Here is a 20826-nt window from a genome sequence, read left to right as displayed (position 1 = left end):
CTTTATTGTCTGAGTTACCAGTGGGTAGCAGGACCTCACATAGCTCGTTAGTGTGAAAATAAATGAATGGCATGAAGAGAATGGTTAATGGTGAACATTCCATAAACAATAACCTCTTATTGCCATCAAAAGATAAACAGTAATTCCTTACTATACTTGTCAATGAAAGTGACACCCAAAGCTGCCTGAACGTGGATGTGTTCATGATCAGAGTCAGAGGCCATGATAAAGCAGCTCAGCCCAGTTTTCTCTAAAAGGTAGATACTTTTTGCAGAGAAGGGCAAGTTAGTGTTCTGGCACTTTTCAGAGAACAGCTTTGAAGACTAGTTTCTAGAGTTCTATCCTGGTCAGATTAGAGTGTGTTTCTTCATCATCACAGTTACTTTGCCCCCTGGCAGCATCTCTGGCTTTCATCATGAGCCTCATGCCTTTTCTCTGTCTCTTCTTCCTCATCTTAGTGCTTTTGCCTTCTCTGACTTGTGCAGAAGACACTGGGGAACTAAGTTCCCTATCCACACCATCAGTGTTCACGTGCAGGTGAGGCTATAATCCAGGTCTTCACACTCAGGAGCTACAGCCAACATGGGTGGCTCTCCTGCCTCTCCTACTTGGATCAAGCCCTTGATAGAAAACACAAAACTTGACATTTTGGAGTCTTGCTTTGTGAACCGGATCAGTCTCTTAAAGTGTCATTCCACTTTGCTCGTTTATTTTAGGGCACACTTGTCAATTTCTGAATCTGCCAGATCATCTCTAGAACAGGAAGCAGGTTGGGGAGTTGAGCACCAGCTGAGCAAGAACCGATGTTTCTGTGTCTGTTTTTGTCTTTAAGTTTATTGGTAACTCTTTCTCCACGGTCACTTTCCTGATTCTGAAGTTAAGCGTCGTAGTTTTATCCATTTTTAATCTAATTAATTAATGTGTGATGAGCTTTTCTCTTTCAATTATTTGAGATAACTGTGGATTCACATGCAGTCGCAAGAAATAATATAGAGAGATCTCATGCACACCTCACCCAGTTTCCTCTAATGGAACCACCTTTAAAATTCTGCTCCCATCATAAGCAGGGTACTGACACTGACACAGTTGAGCTGCAGAACATTTCTGTCTCCACACGGCTCCCTCTGTTGCCCTTCTACAGCCAAACATCATTGGCCTCCTCTCCCCTGGCCCCTCCACCACTCACCTGTTCTCCATTTCTGTAATTTTCAAAAATGTTACGTAAATGGAATCCTACAGTATGTAACCTTTAGGGACATAACTCACCCAGGTTGCTGCACTTCATTTCGTCTTAAGGCTGAGTAGTTTCCTGTGGTTAGGGCATACCACGCTGTTTAACTGTTTAACTGAAGGGCATCTGGGTAGATTCTAGTTTTTGACTGAGGAATAAAGGTGCAGTGGATATCCAAGTACTGGTTTTCGTATGAACCTAAGTTTTCATTTCTCTGGGATAAATGTCCTTGGGTACAATTTCTGGATAGCATCATAGTTACATACTTAGATTTAAAAGAAATTGCTGTTTTCTAGAGTGGCTACACCATTTTGCATCCTTACCAGCAATGGTATGAGTAGTCTATTTCTCTGCATCCTTGCCAGCATTTGCTTGTTGATATTTTATATTTTGGCCACCCTGACAGGCATGTAGTGAGCGTCAGTGTGGTTTTAGTTTGCTTTTCCCTAATCGCTACTAAACATCTTTTCACGTGTTATTTTGCCATCTGTGTATCCTCTTCGGTGCAATGTCACTTCAAGTCTTTTTCCCATTTTCTAATTCAATTGTTTTTGTACTATTGAGTTTTGAGAATTCTTTATATATTCTTGATATTAGTCCTTTATCAAATTTTTTTCTCCTAGTCTTTGGCTTACCTTTTCATCCTATTACCAGGGTCTTCTTCAGAACAACAGATTTTAATTTTTCTTGTTGTTATTTAGTTGTTGTGTCCAACTCTTTGGGACCCCATGTACTGTAGCCCACCAGGCTCCTCTGTCCATGGGGTTTCCCAGGCAAGGATACTGAAGTTAGTTGCCATTTCCTTCTCCAGGGGAGCTTCCCGACCCAGGGATTATACCAGAGTTTTTTGTGTTGGCAGGCACTTTCTTTACTACTGAGCCCCTCTGGGAAGCCCTTTTAATTTTTATGAAGTCCAGTTTATCAATTTATCCTTTTATAGGCTGTATGTTTGATGAATCCTAGAGCCTCTTTAAATTTTGTCCCATGTTTTTCCTCAAAAGTTATAGTTTGGTGTTTTCCATCTGAATCTGTGATGCATTTTGAGTTATTTTTATGTAAGATATGAGACAGATTAAAATTCTTTTTCTTTCTGTTTTCCTTTTGCTTTCTTTTTCGTCTATGAGAGTCCATTGGATCCCACAGCATTTTTGAAAATTGTTCTTTCTCCACTGAATTATTTTTGTGCCTTTGTCAAAGATCTACTGTACATATTTCCGTGGGTCTACACCTGAGTTCTGTTCCACTGATCTGTGTGTTTATCCCTCTGTCAGTGCCGTGCAGCCTTGAATACTATAGCTCTGTAACACCTCTCAAAATTAGACTGATTCCTCCCACTTTATTCCTCTTTTTAAGCACTGTTTTAGCTATCCTAGTTTCTTTGCCTTTACATAAACACTTTAAAGTACTCTTGTCTGTATCTACAAAAAAAGTCTTGCTGGGATTTTGATAAGAATTATAGCAAAGCCATATATCAATATAGAAAACTGATTTATATTATGTCTTCCTAAACATGTCTACATGTCTTCCTACAGCATGTCTCTTCATTTATTTAGATCTTTGATTTCTTTCATGAGCCTTTTCCAATTTTCAGTATACAAGTCCTATACATGTTTTGTTAGATTAACATTTATGTATTTCATTTTTTTGTAATTGTAAATGATTTATTTCTAATAAATAAGTTTGTGTCCACATGTTCAGCATTAGTATATAGAATTACAATTGACATATGTTTATCTTGTATTCTGTGGCATGACAAAAGTCATTTAATAATTCCAGGAGGTTTGGTAGATACTTTGAGATTTCCTATGTAAAAGTCATGTCATCTGCAAATAGGGACAATTTTATCTCTTCCTTTCCTGTCTGTAAGCCTTTTATTTCCTTGCTTGCTTTATTGTGCTGGCTAAAACAATTACATTGAATAGTATACTGTATTGGATAGTGGGAACAGACATCCTTGCCTTGTCCTCAACTGTAAGGAGAAAGCGTTTGCTCTTTCTCACCATTAACTGTGTTATTAAGTATAATGTTGATGTATGTGTGCTCGGCTTTTATGAATGCTATTTGCCCATGGGAAGGAGCAGTTTCCTGATGCAATGTACTCGCTCCCCCAGAAGCAGTTCCCTTGATACAGTTAGATTGAGGCTATGTGGTTTGCTGGAGTGAAGGAGGAATAATGAACTTAGAATTTTGAAGATTCAGATCTAAATTTTGACTCCCCACCCCGCCCCCCACCATCTGACCAGATGGCCCTGGCTAACTACTTACCCTTCTCGAAGCCCATTTCCTCCTCCACAAAAGAGGGAGAAGAGCACCTGTCCTGTGTCCTAACCCTTGAGGAATAAGGGATGTGGGGGTTATTAGAGCCCTGCCAAGGCTTCCCTGTCTACACAGCAGGAGCTGGAGTATTGCCCAGACTTACTGAGATCTTTCTGTCTTACTCTGCTGTGCCCCGACCAGCACCTTAATTTACTCATCTCTCTGGAAGGTTTGACAACTTCTAATGGATCATTAGAATTTGCATTTGAAATCTTAAACTCAAAGACCCAGAAATGTTTGCTGTCTGGCAGGCTGACTATTCAAGTCCGGCTCCTGGTTCCCACACTTAAACCATCTGTATAAACTCGGGCAAAGCATGCAGTCCCCGAATTCCCCATCAGTTTCATCATCTGTAAGATGGGAGAAATGATGGAACTACTTGCCAGGGCTGTTGTGAAGACTGAATTTATATCACGTTTCTAACAGTGCCTGACCTATTAGCCGTGATCATTACTGTTGGTGACTATAAGGACACATACTGATTTGTGAACCACCTTTCTTAAAAAAAAAAATTGTTTGCCTTGCAGATTTTTTAAAAAATGGATTTGGCCAACCATGGACTTATTCTCCTGCAACAGTTAAACGCTCAGCGAGAGTTTGGTTTCCTGTGTGACTGCACGGTTGCCATCGGCGATGTGTACTTCAAGGCACACAAATCAGTTCTTGCTTCATTCTCCAATTACTTTAAGATGTTGTTTGTCCATCAGACCAGGTAACTAACGTGGTTGATAATAATCTAATGACTGTAGCCTCTGACCTTCCACGGCCCTCTTTCCCACTGAACCTGTTCTTTGCCCTCATCAGGACCATGGCTCTCATGACCTCTCCCTAGGCTCCCAGTCCCTCGTGACCTCACCTGCCTCAGGGAGCCCCTCCACCTCCAATCAGCCGCACTGGGGCTCCCCCGGCCCAGTCCAGATCAGCAGCCTGGGTCCAGTAGGAAAGCAGCGTCCTCCTCCAGCCCTGCCCTGAGTCTCGCCTTCCCCTACCCACAATTGGACTTTGAGTATTTATCTTTAGTCTCCTAATGAGAAGCTTGACAGCATGAATTCCCACCGTGTCCTTCTTTTCTCCCCTAAAATGACTCCATCTCCTTATTTTTTTCCTCCCATCTGTCCTGTCTTCGAGAAAAGAGCCCCTGGTTTCTAAGGAAGATGATCCTCCTGCTGCCCTCGTGTTCCCAGGTTCGCCGTAGTTTCTATTCTGCATTTTTCATTTTTAACTGGTACCCTCCCGGGCATCCCCGAGTCTGTGAAGGCTCAGCACTTCGGCGACACTGCTGTCACCTGCCTGGTGGTGCTGCTTCTCCTTGTTGCACTGTGAAAGTTCTTCAGAGGGTGACCTATGGCCTCACTTCCCCACTCCTCATCCTGCACTCTTTGTCTCCACGGGGACTGCGGTTTCCATGCCATCGCCCCACGGCCCTCATTTCTCCCAAGGTCACCTCTTCATCAGAACCCCGCCGTCATCCCAGTCACTGTTGCCCGTGTCCTCTGCAGCATTTGCGCCTGTTTCCTTCCTTCTTCAGGGTTGTCGTCTGCATTTTGATGACTCTGAATCCCCCTTGTTCTTCTGCCTTCTCCACAGGCGCCTCCTGCAGTTTTGGTGAGTTGAGTCTCCTCGCTGCTCTCTCTGCCTCTCCTGACGGGCGCTTCTCTTTTCCTGGACCTTGCCTGTACTGGAAACCAGTTCACAGCCCTGGCCTTGCTCTTTCTCTGTCTCCAGAACTCTTCATTTCCCTAGGCCCCAAGCTGTCTGCTGGACATCTAGAATTAAATATCCTCTTTTATCTCATTTTGCATGACTACAGCTGAATTAAGTCTGCCCAGAAGTGCCTCTGGCTTCTCTATTTTATTTTTTCATCTTCAAGTAACCCATACTTAAAGTCTCTCTAAAACTGCCCCCAAATCATGTTTTCTTCACAATTACCTTTCACATTCGTTTTTTCTTTCCCTTTTCACTTCCTTTTCCTAATCATTTTCCATATTACTATCAGATTAATATTCCTAAGCACTGCTTTGATTGGCATGTGCCTTTGTTCCAGAACCTATCAGATTGTGTTATTCTTTTGATTGGAAACCTTAGAGGACACTTATCACATGTCAAAGTAGCGCACAGATTCTTCTTTCTGTCTTTCAAGGCCCAGCAGGCAGGGAGCCTGACCTCCTTCCAGCCAGTTTCTGAAGGCACCCCCTCAGGACACTCCATCCCCCACTGGAACCACACTTTGTTGGCCTTTGCCCACTCCCTGAGCCATAGTCCGTGGCTGTAGGTCATCTCCATGACCCCCACCCCCACCCCTCCAACAATCGAGTGAGCTGAAATGATCAGGCAATCAGTCTTTTCCTCTCTTAACCTCTCAGAGCACTTTATTCAAAGCCATTTTGTAAGAGCAACACATTTCCCCTTTGTTGTTGTTACTTGTGTCCTTGCCTCCCTTCCTTGTTTGTAAGATGCTGGAGGGCATTCTACAAATGTTTTGAAAGCCACAGCCTGTAGTTCACGGATTTGTGTATAATAGCCACTTGATAGATGTCTGCAGGAGCAGAATGGGTGGTTAATAGGATTAATGGCAGGTGGAGGTTGCTTTATCTTTGGACCCTAAGGACGCCCCCTGTTCCTTTATTGCTAATGGATACCGGAAGTCTCAACACAGTGAATTAAACTGTCTTGCCAAGGGGCTGGTTTGCATTTTGAGGAATAAAAGAATACAATGTAATGATTTTTAAATAGATGCAGGAAACTGACTATAAGTGTAGTTACTCAGTCACTAAGTCCTATTTGACTCTTTGTGATCCCAAGGAAGTGTAAGTGTAGAGCAGTGAGCAAATACCATTCTAACAAAGGAATCGTGGTATCGGGCCCGAAGTTTAAGCAGCAGTGTGTTATTGCCCCGGAGCTGGCATGTACTGTTTGCGAAGGGAGAATGCTTAGGCAAAGACCAGAGCCCTGCTTTTAACTGCTGACTGCTGTAGAGATGCTGAAGTTGAAGCTCCAATACTTTGGCCACCTGATGCAAAGAACCGACTCATTGGAAAAAACCCTGATGCTGGAAAGATTGAAGGCAGGAGGAGAAGAGGGTGACAGAGAATGAGATGGTTAGATAGCATCACTGACCCAATAGACATGAAGTGGAGCAAACTCCGGAAGATACTGGAAGACAGGGGAGCCTGCGGTGCTGCAGTCCATGGGGTCACAAAAAGTCGGATGTGACTTAGCAACTGAACAACAGCAGCAACTGTAGGGAGACCAAGAATAGTTTTTCACACAGAGAGTGTTTTATGTCTGCAGTTACCACTAGATGTCTCTGCTTTATGGATGCTTCCTAAGAATAACTTCTGATAGCTTCTCACATTACTTTTTTTAAAACATTATTTTTAAATCCTTATTTTCAAAGTCTTTTAAGCCCATCCTTTACTTTTTAAAGGGTCTAGTGAAGGAAAGATTAAAAATGTAAATGACTGTGAAAGTTTTTAGGAAGGGCTTGTAGCTTGTGCAAAAATTGTATTTTTCCTCCATAAAAGTGTTACGTCCAACATACACCTGCAAACTAAACCACTTATGTGTAAGTATATTGTAGACAGCTGTTTCCTTCCCCAAAGCCTGGGACATGACCAGAGTGGCCTCGAGCAAGCCGAGCAATTTGACAGGAGGTCTGGCTGCCTGGGAGGGATAGCCATGGAGGACACTGATGGCTGGAATGTGACATAAGGAGCTTTTTAAAATAACTTTTTAAGTGTCTTGAGTGTGTCTATGTGCTTCTGCTTTAGGAAAAAAAAGATGAAGATGAACAAATCAAAATAAATTGGTGTCTGGAAACCTCCCCGGGCCCTGGGTGCTGACCGCAAACCCCAGGGCCCCACTGCTTTCTGCCTGGGGCTCCTCACCTGTCCCCCGGGAGTTTTTCCTCCCTGTAAGCCTGGCTGAAGTGTGGATGGGGCCTCCCCAACCCCATCCCTTCTTTGCCCTCAGAAATTGCACAAAGTTCATTAAAATTTGAGAGGCTTACTAACCAGTCACCTCCATTCACAGTCAATAGACAGAGGACAACTCAACTTATACAATAACCAGTAAGGGGAAATAATAAAATTTACAACAGAGTTTTTCTGGAAAGGGACCCCGCTAGGGATTTACCTTTCATGGAGGCTGAAAAATCTAGCCAGGCTTGGGATTTCCGCCCGCCCTTTTCCTTTGGCATGGAGGCAGGGGGACTCACCATCCTTCCTCCTGATTGAAGGAACATTCCATCCCCACAGATGGTAACATTCCCCGGTGTCTGGGTGGTAGAGAATTCTGATCCGGGAGGCATGGGTTCAAGCTGGGGACAGGAAGATCCCCTGGAAGAGGAAATGGCAACCCACTCCAGTATTCTTGCCTGGAGAATCCCATGGACAGAGGATCCCAGCGGGCTACAGTCCATGGGGTCATAAAGAGTCCGACATGACTGAGCAACTGAACACACAAGTCCCCACAGAACAGAAGGCTCCCTTTGGGCTCCTGGGGGTGATTTGCATCTTTCAAGGCCTGTGGCTTCCCATTCTCTAGCCTCTGCCCGGCCCTGGAAAGATTCCCCGCCAGTTCAGTCTTCAATGCGGAGTTGACTATTTACATTATGAAAGTTTTCTTCACCATACCAAATCCCTGAAGGTTTATTTTGAATATTAAATTTCACTAGGGCATCTCAATATGTTCGACTATACACAGAATATTGTTGGCATTTACCTTGGCTTAAAGGAAAGGACCACCTGCACTGGCATTCCTATTTAAAGGAATATAAATAATTGAAAGGACTATAAAAAAGTCTCCAAATAAAGACATGAGTGATCTGTGTGTTTTTAAAAACAGTCACAAAAACTCTTTCCCTTTCTGTTGTCAAAGGGGTACTAGTTTATGCTTGATCTTTGCTTATAAAGAATATATTCTATAAAGCCTTCTATACTCTATAGTCAGACATTTTACACATGATTATTTGTATGCAGGCATCTTGAAATTTATACACATTGATGGTAATACAGTAATTATTCAAGTATATTTTATCACAAATAGCTTTAAAAGCCATTTAATAGTCACTTGCCTCCCCCCTTTTTTAACAATAAAATACTAAATTTAGAAGAGATTATACTGTTACTATTTTAGCATATTGGAAAATACTTACAATAAATAGCTAAAGGACCCAAAAAGAGTCATAATAGTAATAAGTGGTATAATGAAAAATGATTATAAATTCTAAAAGCATTCAAGGCAGATGTCTTTGAGGTTGAAAAATGCATTGTCAGTAGAATATACTCACTCAGTAGGTGACAGCACTTACACCTCATGTAGATCTTTATCTCTCATCGATTTATGGTGATGTGTCAGGTTTTATTTACTGATGATTTAGGGAGGGTTCTCGGGAGCTTTTATTACTGCTTGAATCTGCACTCTGTTTCTAGGATGATGCAGACACTGAAGTCTGCAAGTTAGACCATTAGTTTGGCCACAACTCCTTTTGGTACCTTATATAAGCCACTGAACCTTGGGGAATCTCGGTTTCCATATCAATCATCATTCCAGATCTGCCTCTTCTACACAGGATTATTTTAATGGTCCAAAGAATCTTGGTGTCTTGGCTTAGAAGTTAGACTCAAATTTAAGTCCCACCACTTACTAACACTGATACTGAGCAAAGTATAAATCCCTTTGAGCCTCAACTCCTTATCTGTAAAGTGTGAATTGTTGTTGAGTCACTCAGTTGTGTCTCACTGTTTGAGACCTGGTGGATTGTAGCCCACCAGGCTCCTCTGTCCATGGGATTTCCCAGGCAAGAATATTGGAGTGGGTTGCCATTTCCTTCTCCAGGGGATCTTCCTCGCCCAGGGATTGAAGCTGAGTCTCCTGCGTTGGCAGGCGGATTCTTTACCACTGTGCCACTTGGGAAGCTCTAAAATGCAAATTAATGGCAATTCAATGAGAAAATGCCTATAAATCCCAGCTGCAGTTCCAATGATGAGGATGATTGTATTTGATAAACAACTGAGTTGTCCCATAACTGCTTTTCATGCAATCCAGCGATACTGGGATGGTGATCAGACTCCACTGGAGCTGGAATGTGGCTCGCCTTCCTGATTATTCCCAGGTCTGCTGCACTCTGCCCTTCGTGCTGGAGAGATCAGAGGGGTTCAGAGCAGGGACAGGAGATTTAGTTTTTCTTACTTTTGTGGTCTTGCTCTTAGGCACCAGTCTAACCCCCCTACGTTATGTTGTGTGACTCTTAATCTTAAAAGATCTGTTGCGCTCCAGATGGCATTGAATCAATATAAAGTCCTAGACATTTAGCTGAAAGATATGCACATCAGGGATTCTTAACCATTTACTGGGTCATGGGCCACTCAACAATGGATCCTCTCCATAAAATACAGTTGTTTATAAATGATACAATTTTACATAGGTTACTAGGAGAAAGACTACTTCAAGAGTCTATGAGTTAAGATACCATATTTCTTTAACATGAATTACCCTTTCTCGGTCCTTTAAAATATCTTTATTGTATTCCTGTCTGTTCTATTAAGAAACCTATAAGTTTTAGAATTAAATTGCATACGTTCCCATTGAACACCCTTTTGAGTGTTCCAGTTCATGAAACTCACAGTAAGATATGGGAGATGGGTCTTGTTTCATTTGCCTCCGTAAGAGCCCTCCTGGTTTTTCTCTCGGGTTTTATGGAATCACTTGAGTCACTGACTGACATCCACTGAGACTTTTCTCTTGTCTCTTTCAGTGAGTGTGTCCGCTTGAAACCCACCGACATCCAGCCGGACATCTTCAGCTATCTCCTGCACCTCATGTACACAGGGAAGATGGCGCCGCAGCTGATCGACCCAGTGCGGCTGGAGCAGGGCATCAAGTTTCTGCACGCTTACCCGCTGATCCAGGAGGCCAGCCTGGCCAGCCAAGGGGCCTTTTCTCATCCCGACCAAGTTTTCCCACTGGCGTCATCCTTGTACGGCATTCAGATCGCAGATCACCAGCTAAGACAAGCCACCAAGATCACCTCGGCGCCTGAGAAACTTGGCCGAGAGCCACGGCCGCAGGCAACCCGGATGAGCCAGGAGCAGGGGCCCGAGGCCTCCCAGCTCTCCCAGCTGCCCTCCAACCTGAGCCAGGTGAACCGGACACATATGACCCCCTCAGACCCACTGCAGACCTCGCTGTCGCCCGACCTCGTCTCCACGCCCGTTCCTCCCCCGCCCCCCGGGGAGGAAACCAACCTGGAAGCCTCCTCTTCGGACGAGCAGCCCGCGCCCCTCACCATCGCCCACGTCAAGCCGAGCATCATGAAGAGGAACGGCAGCTTCCCCAAGTACTACGCCTGCCACCTGTGCGGGCGGCGCTTCACGCTGCGGAGCAGCCTGCGGGAGCACCTCCAGATTCACACGGGGGTCCCCTTCACAGCCAGCCAGCCTGGCGAGAGCCGCGTGCCCCTGTCCCTGTGCAGCAACGCGGCGGACCTCGGCAAAGACGCCATGGAAGTGCCAGAGGCTGGCATCATCAGCGACAGCGAGCTCCAGCACATCTCGGACTCGCCCATCATCGATGGGCAGCCGCACTCGGAGACGCCACCGCCCTCGGACATCGCGGACATTGACAACCTGGAGCAGGCGGACCAGGAGCGGGAGGTCAAGCGGCGCAAGTACGAGTGCACCATTTGCGGCCGCAAGTTCATCCAGAAAAGCCACTGGCGGGAGCACATGTACATCCACACCGGGAAGCCTTTCAAATGCAGCACGTGCGACAAGAGCTTCTGCAGGGCCAACCAGGCGGCCCGCCACGTGTGCCTCAACCAGAGCATCGACACCTACACCATGGTGGACAAACAGACTCTGGAGCTCTGCACCTTTGAGGAAGGCAGCCAGATGGACAACATGTTGGTACAGACGAACAAACCCTACAAATGCAACTTGTGTGACAAAACGTTCTCCACTCCCAACGAGGTGGTTAAACATTCATGCCAAAACCAGAACTCAGACGTGTTCGCCCTGGAGGAGGGGCGGTCCATTCTCCTGGGCAGTGGGGACTCCGAAGTGACGGAACCTGACCACCCGGTGTTGGCTTCCATCAAAAAGGAACAGGAAACAGTGTTGTTAGACTGAATGTTACTTATCTTTTTAAAAACTCATTTTTACAAAGACTCTCTTACTTCCCTTCCCCCAATTCAGAACTCTTGTTCTCCATGGCATGATACAGAGAGGTCCCGGCCCCATTCCCCGCACCCCTCCTGCCCCATCCCCAGCCCCTCCTCTTAAAGGCTCTGTGCGTTATAAACCTGGAACATATTTCTTTAATTCAGGGGATATTGGAAAGATAATGGTCAGTAGTACTTATAAGCTCATAGACTTGGAGAAGTTTTAGATGATTTAAAAACCTACTTGGAACTAATGAAGGGTATATAACATAACAAAACAACTCCAATGCAATTTGGCAAGCTAAAATTATGACTTTCCCTGGGTAATAAGTCTCCCTTCTCAGAAAGACAATGTCTGAAAAATACAGCATGCTTCTTAGAGATACAGTGGGGCTCTGTAACTATGCAAAATCTAGAGGTGTGGGGAAACTTCAAACCCAAGAAAACATTCTTAGTAGCTATCCTCCAGGTGTCTTATTTCAGAATGCATCCTTTGAGATTATGTCCAGTTAGGAAAAATCATTAGTTGAGAAATCTACTTGAACAAAACACAAAAGAGAAAAAGTAATAATGTGATGGCAATCTTAATTTTGGGTAAAACATGACAAGCTGTGGGTCTGTGTGTTTGGAAGAGAAAATGCGTGGATACTTGCTGTAAACAGGTGAATTAATGCACATGCCTTATCTAATTGCTGGCTTTTTTCAAAGCTGAATAACAACAAAATATGTGTTTCAGTTTCCAACAAATTTCTTGGTGGTTTTAAAAATCAGACTTGAAAGTACCATTCTATAGATTGTCTTTCTGAATAGAAAACAATATGCCATTCTAGCAGTTGCCAGTGGTAAATTTGTTTTTAGCACCAGTCAACTGCTTTTAAATCAGTGTGAGTATGCAGGGGTCGGGGAGAGATAGAAGAATATGCATCTTACAGGGAAAGTTGTGAGCAAATGTAGGAACTTTAATGACTTTAAATGTTAATGCTGATAGTTACTGGCAACATTCACTGAAGCATCAAAAATGGCAGAGAAAAATCAGGACAAAAAATTGCTGTTTGGGAAAAAGCTTAATTTTGATGTTTAATCTCCCATTAAAAAAAAAAACAAACCTGAAATTTCCTCCATTGGCCTGAAAGCCGTAAAAGTTGTCCATTAATCTTCCTTTAGGCCAATAACAGAATGGTCTCACAGGATAAAACAGGAGCCAGAAATAAGGACCGAAGGGGAAAGGGAAGAACAGTTAATAACTGTGCTGTATGTGTATGTTAAAAACTGAATATCCCGTCATCCTACTTCATGTATAGTTTGCGTTCTAAGATTTGTAAAGTTTTTATACATACTTTCATTGAATAAACATTTGATTAAATGGGTATATGATTTTATCTCTGTATTACTTTGTCTGCCAAAAAAAGAGGCAGGAAGGGTGATTAGAGAACATTGCCCAAGTCACTTTATTGCTGTATCTCCTCTTGTACCTGCTGAACTCTGGGCAAATTCCCCTAACCTGGGGGATACCTTTTCTATTTGTAAAATGAAGACAGTAACTGCACTGGATCATAAAACTGTGAGAATCAAACGAGTAAACAATATAAGAAGAAGCTATGAAGAGTCAAAATTTGACCACAAGTTAGTCTGGACATTGACTTATTGAACTATTTTTTTGTTAAAGGAGGAAAAAAGAGGTCAAAGTGTTTGCCTAAAGATGACACAAATACAGGCTATATCAACCTAGATTATTAAATACAAATAATCCACTGATTAAAAAAACTACAGTAGTCCCTCCCCACTTAACCCTCAGTGGATACATCCCAAGAATGTGAACAGATAGTACCAAACTCCATAGAAGTTATGTTTTTTCCTATACATCCATACTTAAGTTTAATTTATAAATTAAACAGTAAGAAAATAGCTGAATTGCCAGCATCACTGCTCTTGTGCTTTGGAACCATTTTTAATAAAATAAGGGTTACTTGAGCACTGCTGTACTCTGACAGTCCATCTGATAACCCAGATGGCTACTAAGTGACTATCGAGCAGAATACACTGGGCAAAGGGATGATTGACACCTGGGAGGGATGGAGTGGGCTGTGCAGGAATTCATCATGCCACCAAGAATGGCTGCAATTTAAAACATATGAATTATTTCCAGAATTTTCCATTTAATAGGATGAAGGTTGACCACAGAAAGTAAAACCTTCAATAAGGCTGTGTGTGTATGTGTTAGTCACTTAATTGTGTCTGACTCTTTGCAACCCCATGGACTGTAGCCCATTAGGTTCCTCTGTCCATGGAATTCTCCAGGCAAGAATACTGGAGTGCATGGCCATTCCCTTCTCCAGGGGATCTTCCGAACCCAGGGATGGAATCTGGGTCTCCTGAATTGGAAGCAGATTCTTTACCATCTGAGCCACCAGGAAAGCCCTTGGAAAAGGGCTATATATTTACATCTTACAATTTAAATGAGAGTCTTGTGCCAAGTTAGCTTCAGTGAATATCTGAAAGGGAAAATCAGAGTGTGCCTCCCAGCCCTTCCGGCAGACAAGGGGGTCTTGAAGACCAGGAAGTCATGGGAATCACTAAGGATCTGATAGGTGAAGAAGGAGAGGTAAACGCCCACATCCTGATGAAAAGGGCAGGCACTCTGTTCCCCTGCTGGAGTGCAGGCGCTCTTAACAGCTTGCAGCAGCCTCTTCCATGTGGCAGACCTGGACAATGCCGATTCCCTCCCTAAACCAAAAGTCGAGTACAGATAAAGAAGCCAACCTTACCCTGGGATGCTCTGTTCCCATTTAATCCCAAGAGGTTATAAACTAACACTTTATTCTGAGTTTGGATGGTACCAATTTTTTTTTTTAATTTTTAAAACATATATCTAATTTTTGGCTGTACCGGGTCTTCATTGCTGCCGGCAGTCTTTCTCTAATTTGGGCGGGGGGAGGCTGCTCTCTAGTTGCAGTACACAGGCTTCTCATTGCAGTGGCTTCTTTTGTTGCAGACCACAGGCTCCAGGGTGTGCAGGCTCCGTGGTTGCAACACACAACCTGAGTTGCCCCACAGCTTGTGAAATCCTCCTGGAGCAGGATTTTGCTGCACTGGCAGGCAGATTCGTAACCACTGGACCACTGGGGAAATCTGATGGTACCAGCTGAAATAAGCTTTGGCCGTATCAGTTGAAGGTATGAGCAATCTGAACACCTAAGCTTCAGGATGAATTTGAGCTGCTGTGGTGGCTCAAGACAGTAAAGAATTCACTGGCAGTGCAGGAGCCACAGGAGACATGGGTTTGATCCCTGGGTTTGATCCCTGGGTTGGGAAGATCCCCTGGAGCAGGGAATAGCAATCCACTCCAGTATTTTTGCCTGGGAAATCCTATGGCCAACCCTGGCGGGCTACAGTCCATGGGGTTGCAAAGAGTCAGACAGGATTGAGTAACTGACACTTCCCCCACAGTCTAGCCCTTATTAACACCACTGGGTCTATTACTTTTCCTTTCTTGGGGAAAACAATAAATGATTCATTCAACAGATGTTGCTAAAAAATAGATTTGTAGGAACTGTAGGATTATATGTTACCATAGGAAATATGGGCTTAATGGGAAGAAAGCATTCCATTAAAATGTATTTATCAATTATCCTTCAATTAAGCTGAGAAATAAATTAACAAGGTAGCTTGAATAATAACAGAAGAATGGAGTCTAGGGTGGACCTCAAGCCTTGTTAAAGTCACAAAACCAGTCACTATTCTTGTTTGTTAACTTTACCTTGCCAGAAGGGGAAGGGCTGAAACATCCAAAGTGAATGCTTCAATTTCAGAATGTCAGACCTCAGTCACACATTTCAGGGAAAATCCAAATTGCTGTGTTTAAAGAGATAGAAGCACTTAGAAGGATAGTTACAGAGGATGGTATGTACGCGGTACCTCCTGAAATTTGGCTGGGAATTGTGATGGGGGAGGGGAAGCCCTCTCTTACTAATCCACTAGGAATTAATTCTAAGATAAAGTATGAGAACATGACAGTTTCTTGTCATGCAATTTAACTTGTTCTTCAGGTTGACTGCATTTTGTATGACAATCTTTGCTTTATTCCTCCATTTTGGTCCAGAACAAGTTATTGCTATATATCGCTTGCAGGTAAGAAGGATGCAGACCTAGAAATCTTTAAGCAGATTAAAAAAAATTATTGAGCTTAAGATACTGATCGATGAAACTTCCTCTTCTAGAACTAGCTCTCCCAAAACACAATTGGAAGAACAGCACTGAACTGTTAACTCTCTAAATGAAACTGTTAGCTCTCTAAATAAAATAAAAATTAAACTGAGAATCTATAGTATTTAAAAAAAAAACGGACCAGGGTGAAATGATGTTCCATGGTTTCGTTCTTCTCAGACAAAATGTTTTAAACATAAAAAGTAGCTATGAATTTTTGACTCAAACTTGTGCTAGTCTGGAAAATAGTCAAACCTGCCCTGCTTAAATTCCCTGATTACTGGGAAGATCGCGCCTCATGAAGAAGGCATTACACACTGCAGGGCTGAGCACGCAGAGGCAAGATCCTGTATTGGTTGTCTGGGTGCTCCAGGTTTAAAGTAACTCCTCCAGGCCGTCCTGTCAGACACAGGTGCTGTTTCCAGTTAAAGAAATTGAGGCCCAAAGAAGTTAACCAATTTTCTGAGGTTGCCCAGTCAGGATTCAAACCATGTGGCTCAACTCTTACCTTCCCAAATGTGCAAACATTTTTGTGGACTAGAAGTGACGGAGGGGAGGGTTGTCAGGAAAGGGGTAAGTATCTGAAAGGGAAAACTTTTTCACCTGTTAACCTATTCATGCTGCTATTGAGGAGATGAACCTAAATCTGATTTATTGCCTTTACCACAGAGGTTCTAAAACTTCAGCACATCAGAATCTTCTGGAGGGCTTCATAAAACAGACTGTAGAGTATCTGATGTTGAAGCTTTCCAATACTTTGGCCACTTGAAGTGAAGAGCCAACTCATGGGAAAAGACTGATGCTGGGAAAGATTGAAGGCAAAGGAGAAGGGAGCAGCAGAGGATGAGATGGTTAGAAAGCATCACCTACTCAATGGACATGAATTTGGGCAAACTCAGGGAGACAGTGGAGGACAGAGGAGCCTGGCTGCAGTCCATGGGGTCACAGAGTCGGACGTGACTTAGCGGCTGAACAACAGCAACAACAGAGTATTTGATTCAGTCGATTCAGAGTGGGGCCCAAGACTGTGCACGTTGAACAGGTTCCCAAAAGAGGATGATGGTGATGAGGCTAGTAGCAAAATTTGGAGAACCCCGCAGGAGGAGAAGGGGATGACAGAGGATGCGCTGGATGGATGGCATTCAGTGGACCTGAGTTTGAGCAAACTCCAGGAGATAGTGAAGGACAGGGAAGCCTGGCGTGCTGCAGCCCATGGGGTCGCAAAGAGTTGGACACGACTGGGCACTTAAGCACAGCACAGGATTTATTCTAGGCACGCTACAGTCATGGGGTTGCAGAGTCGGACGCACTTAACAATTGCACAAGATTTGTTCTAAACCTCTCTGTTCTTGTTCTGAATGCCTCTAATCTGAGCACAGAAAAGAATGCAGCCAAAGTAATTAAACACCTTAACTAGTTTTTGAGGAGGCTACCTAGACAATCTTCCTTACTCTAAGAGAGGCAAAGATCTGGATGAGGAAACAAATGGTGGTCATTACAGAGTCCAGGTCTCCCCATCCAGGGTCCTTTCAGAATAATGACGTTGCTGTTTCTGAAATATTAATACCATAAACATCTTTTTTCAGACATGTTCTTTTTGTGCATCATCTGCGTTTCTTATCTTTCCTCCTCTCCCTGTTGCCTTCTCAGTTTCTGCGGTCTGCTAGCCCCTCTTCTAGGGTGGAGGTGGGGGGCATGCACTGTGGGGGAGGGGCTCTGCCTAGGAAATCTCTCTGCCTAGGAAATCCTTCCTTGCTGTTAGCCATTTATTTCTATGATTTTTTTTTTTTTTTGATTAGCAAAAGACAAAATAATCCTTTTATCCTTCCATTTAGATGAAGATGCCCGGAAACAGACAAAGGTCCGAAGGTAGCCAGCCAGAAAGAACTGGGCACCAGGAAGATGCACGGTCTAGGGAGCCCTGGGAGAGGCCTTGCAGGCTTGGCCCCCTTCCAGCCAGAGCCCCTCCCCCACAGAGCATGCCCCCCACCTCCGCCCTAGAAGAGGGGCTAGCAGACCGCAGAAACTGAGAAGGCAACAGGGAGAGGAGGAAAGATAAGAAACGCAGATGATGCACAAAAAGAACATGTCTGAAAAAAGATGTTTATGGTATTAATATTTCAGAAACAGCAACGTCATTATTCTGAATCTATCTAATTACAACTGTCATCAGGTTGCTTCTGGTGGGTGGTTTTATTAATTACTGATGTTAATGTACTATGGTGCATTTTGCTTTCTAGTTTATCAAGCACCTTGCGAAGCACCTAGTCATACATTCTGAAACGAGGAAACTGCTGAGACAGGGTAAGCCTCATCTTTCTTTGCCACCAGAGTCTGTGCCTGAGATTTTTAAGCAGTGTCGTAGGCATCTGTGTAGGTTGTTTTCTCCCTTCTGTTTCTTCCAGGGCATAGAGAGGACAGAAGAGCCGTTTATGTCTCTCTGTCTTTTTCTAAGACCCATATATCCAGCTACTGATCCTGCATTTTCTCTTGGGAATCTCATAGGACTCTCAAATTGAACGTTTTCCAAGCAAATATCATTGCCCACCTCTACCCATTTCAGTGTGTGTCAGTGGCTCAGTCGTGTCTGACTCTTTGAGACCCCATGGACTGTAGCTCACCCAGCTCCTTTATCCACGAGATCTTCCAGGCAAGAATATTGGAGTGGGTTGCCATTTCCTTCTCCAGGGAATCTTCCGGACCCAGGGATCGAACCCCAGTCTCCTGTATTGTAGGCAGATTCTTTACCATCTAAGCCACCAGGGAAGCTCATGTACCCATGTCTCCACATCCAGCTTGGCAATGCAGAAACTTCATTTTTTTTTTTTTCCAAGGCTTGTCATTTTATTTGGGGAAGGGATTGAAGGGGTTTTGTTTTTGTGTGGTTTTTTTTTGGTTGGTTGGTTTTTGTTTTTAGTCACGCTGCACAACTTGCAGGATCTTAGTTCCCCAATCAGGGATTGAACCTCAGCCAGTGAAAGCGCCGAGTCCTAACCACTGGACCACCAGAGAATTCCCCAGAACCTTCATTCTTCACGCCATGGTATTCCCACAACAGTTAATCAGGTATTGTGTCCTGTTAAGTTCATCTCCTAACCATCTCTTGATTTCCCTCTTAGCTCTCCAAGCCAAAGTGTCACTATTTTAATATACTCCAGTAACAGCAACCCACTCCAGTATTCTTGCCTGGGAAATCCCACAGAGGAGCCTGATGTGCTGCAGTCCATGGGTTCGCAAAGAGCCGGACACGACTTAGTGACTAAACAACAATTATCTCTTGCTAGCTGGTGATGATGATGGTGGTGGTGAAGATAGCTATTACCATAGTAACATGTTAGTCTCCTTCTAACCTCTGATCTTTAATTCTCGAGTAGCAACTCTCTAGAAGCATTGGCATTTTAGGTAGAAACTTCCTTTTTTAAGAAGGGTTGTCCTGGGCCTTGCAGGATCACAAGTATCTTTGGTCCCAACTCATTAACACCCTAACCATTAATCACACCCCTAATACCCTAACCAAAACTTGACAGGGGAGTGGGCAGAATTGGGCACTTGACAGGCAGAATCCCAACACTGCCTTGGGAGAGCATCTCTTCTCTGTTAAACTAGTAACCGTTTAGTTTAAATCCCACTCTTTAAAATGGTCCACTGGCCAATGCGGCTGTACCCTTTCCATAAAGCCTTTACAAGGAACTCTATGTCCAGGTTTCAAGTCCTAAAGACAACCCCATCTGCTTTTCCCGGAATTAGGAGAGCTTCTGAGGCTAACAAGCGTAATTAGGATCAAACACAATGTGGTTTTTAAGTTAACCTAATGTAAAGTATTCTGTGCTTGTTAATTATATCAGGTTATGTGGGAGTTTTAGAACAAACAAGAAAAAGCAGAGGGGCGAGTTAGTGCTAGGACTTAGCAAACATATCCTGTTGTTGGAAAATAACATATTGAGTCCTAATTTCGTCATTTAGGAAATATTATTCCAACTCTGGTTTCCAAATATGAATACTATCTATAGGCAAGTTTCTCTTAAGGTTGGATGTAATACTTCTCTTGTGTTAAAATTTTTCATGTCAACAAGAAATAGGAGAATATGCAAAAAGTCACGAGATTGCTTTGGATACTGTACAGATGGGGGCTTCCCTGGTAGCTCAGCAGGTAAAGAATCCGCCTGCAATGCAGGAGACTCAGGTTCAATCCCTGGGTTGGGAAGATCCTCTGGAGGACGGCATGGCAACCCACTCCAGTATTCTTGCCTGGAGAATCAAGCCTGGTAGGCTCAAACATGACTGGTGGGCTCAAACATGACTGAATCAACTTGGCATGCACTATACAGATGCCTGTTAATATTTAAACATCAAAAAAGTGTGTGTGTGTCGGGAGGTGATTTCTAAGCTGTGACAGCACTTAAAAAAAAAGAGTCATGATTATATTATTTTCATTACAATGCCATCTCTAAGTCCTGGTCACCTTAGCTACAATCTGTGTGATCGCATAAGGACAGGTGATCTATATCTCAATTTTCTAATTTATAAAAGGAGAGCCAAGTCATTTACCTAATTCCAGCGATATACCATAGGGTGGAGATGGTAAGGAACTTGGTAGTGAGGAGGAACTTGCATTTGTACAAAAACTGTGCCAGGCTGCCCAGCAGATTCATCCCTAGAATCACATTAGAGGTACAGTCATGTGACACCAACAATAGGATATGGGTGGCTAAGGGGACTTCCTGGTGGCTCAGAGGGTAAAGCATCTGCCTGCAGTGTGGGAGACCCGGGTTCGATCCCTGGGTCGGGAAGACCCCCTGGAGGAGGAAATGGCAACCCACTCCGGTATTCTTGCCTGGAGAATCCCATGGACAGAGGAGACTGGTGGGCTACAGTCCATGGGGTCTTAAAGAGTCAGGCACCACGAAGCGACTTC

The 20826-nt window shown here is 43.7% G+C and overlaps 1 protein-coding gene across 4 annotated transcripts in view; it reads left to right on the top strand.

Moving 5' to 3' along the window:
* ZBTB2 (zinc finger and BTB domain containing 2) overlaps positions 1-13077 on the top strand; it is a 28634-nt gene extending 15557 nt beyond the window's left edge. For 2 of the 4 annotated variants that reach the window (XM_005211048.3, XM_005211049.5), the window contains exons 2-3: positions 4075-4259; positions 10305-13077. In XM_005211048.3, the coding sequence (XP_005211105.1) occupies positions 4087-4259; positions 10305-11676 (1545 nt within the window). In that variant the 5' untranslated portion in view covers positions 4075-4086 and the 3' untranslated portion in view covers positions 11677-13077. The other 2 variants (NM_001205768.2, XM_059889644.1) reach the window with 2 other exon arrangements.
* Positions 13078-20826: the final 7749 nt, after the last annotated feature.

Source organism: Bos taurus, chromosome 9 (assembly GCF_002263795.3).
Source record: "Bos taurus isolate L1 Dominette 01449 registration number 42190680 breed Hereford chromosome 9, ARS-UCD2.0, whole genome shotgun sequence".
In the NCBI taxonomy this organism is placed as follows: Eukaryota; Metazoa; Chordata; class Mammalia; order Artiodactyla; family Bovidae; genus Bos; species Bos taurus.
Note: the sequence above shows the minus strand (reverse complement) of the source record. Positions and strands in the feature narration are given on the sequence as shown.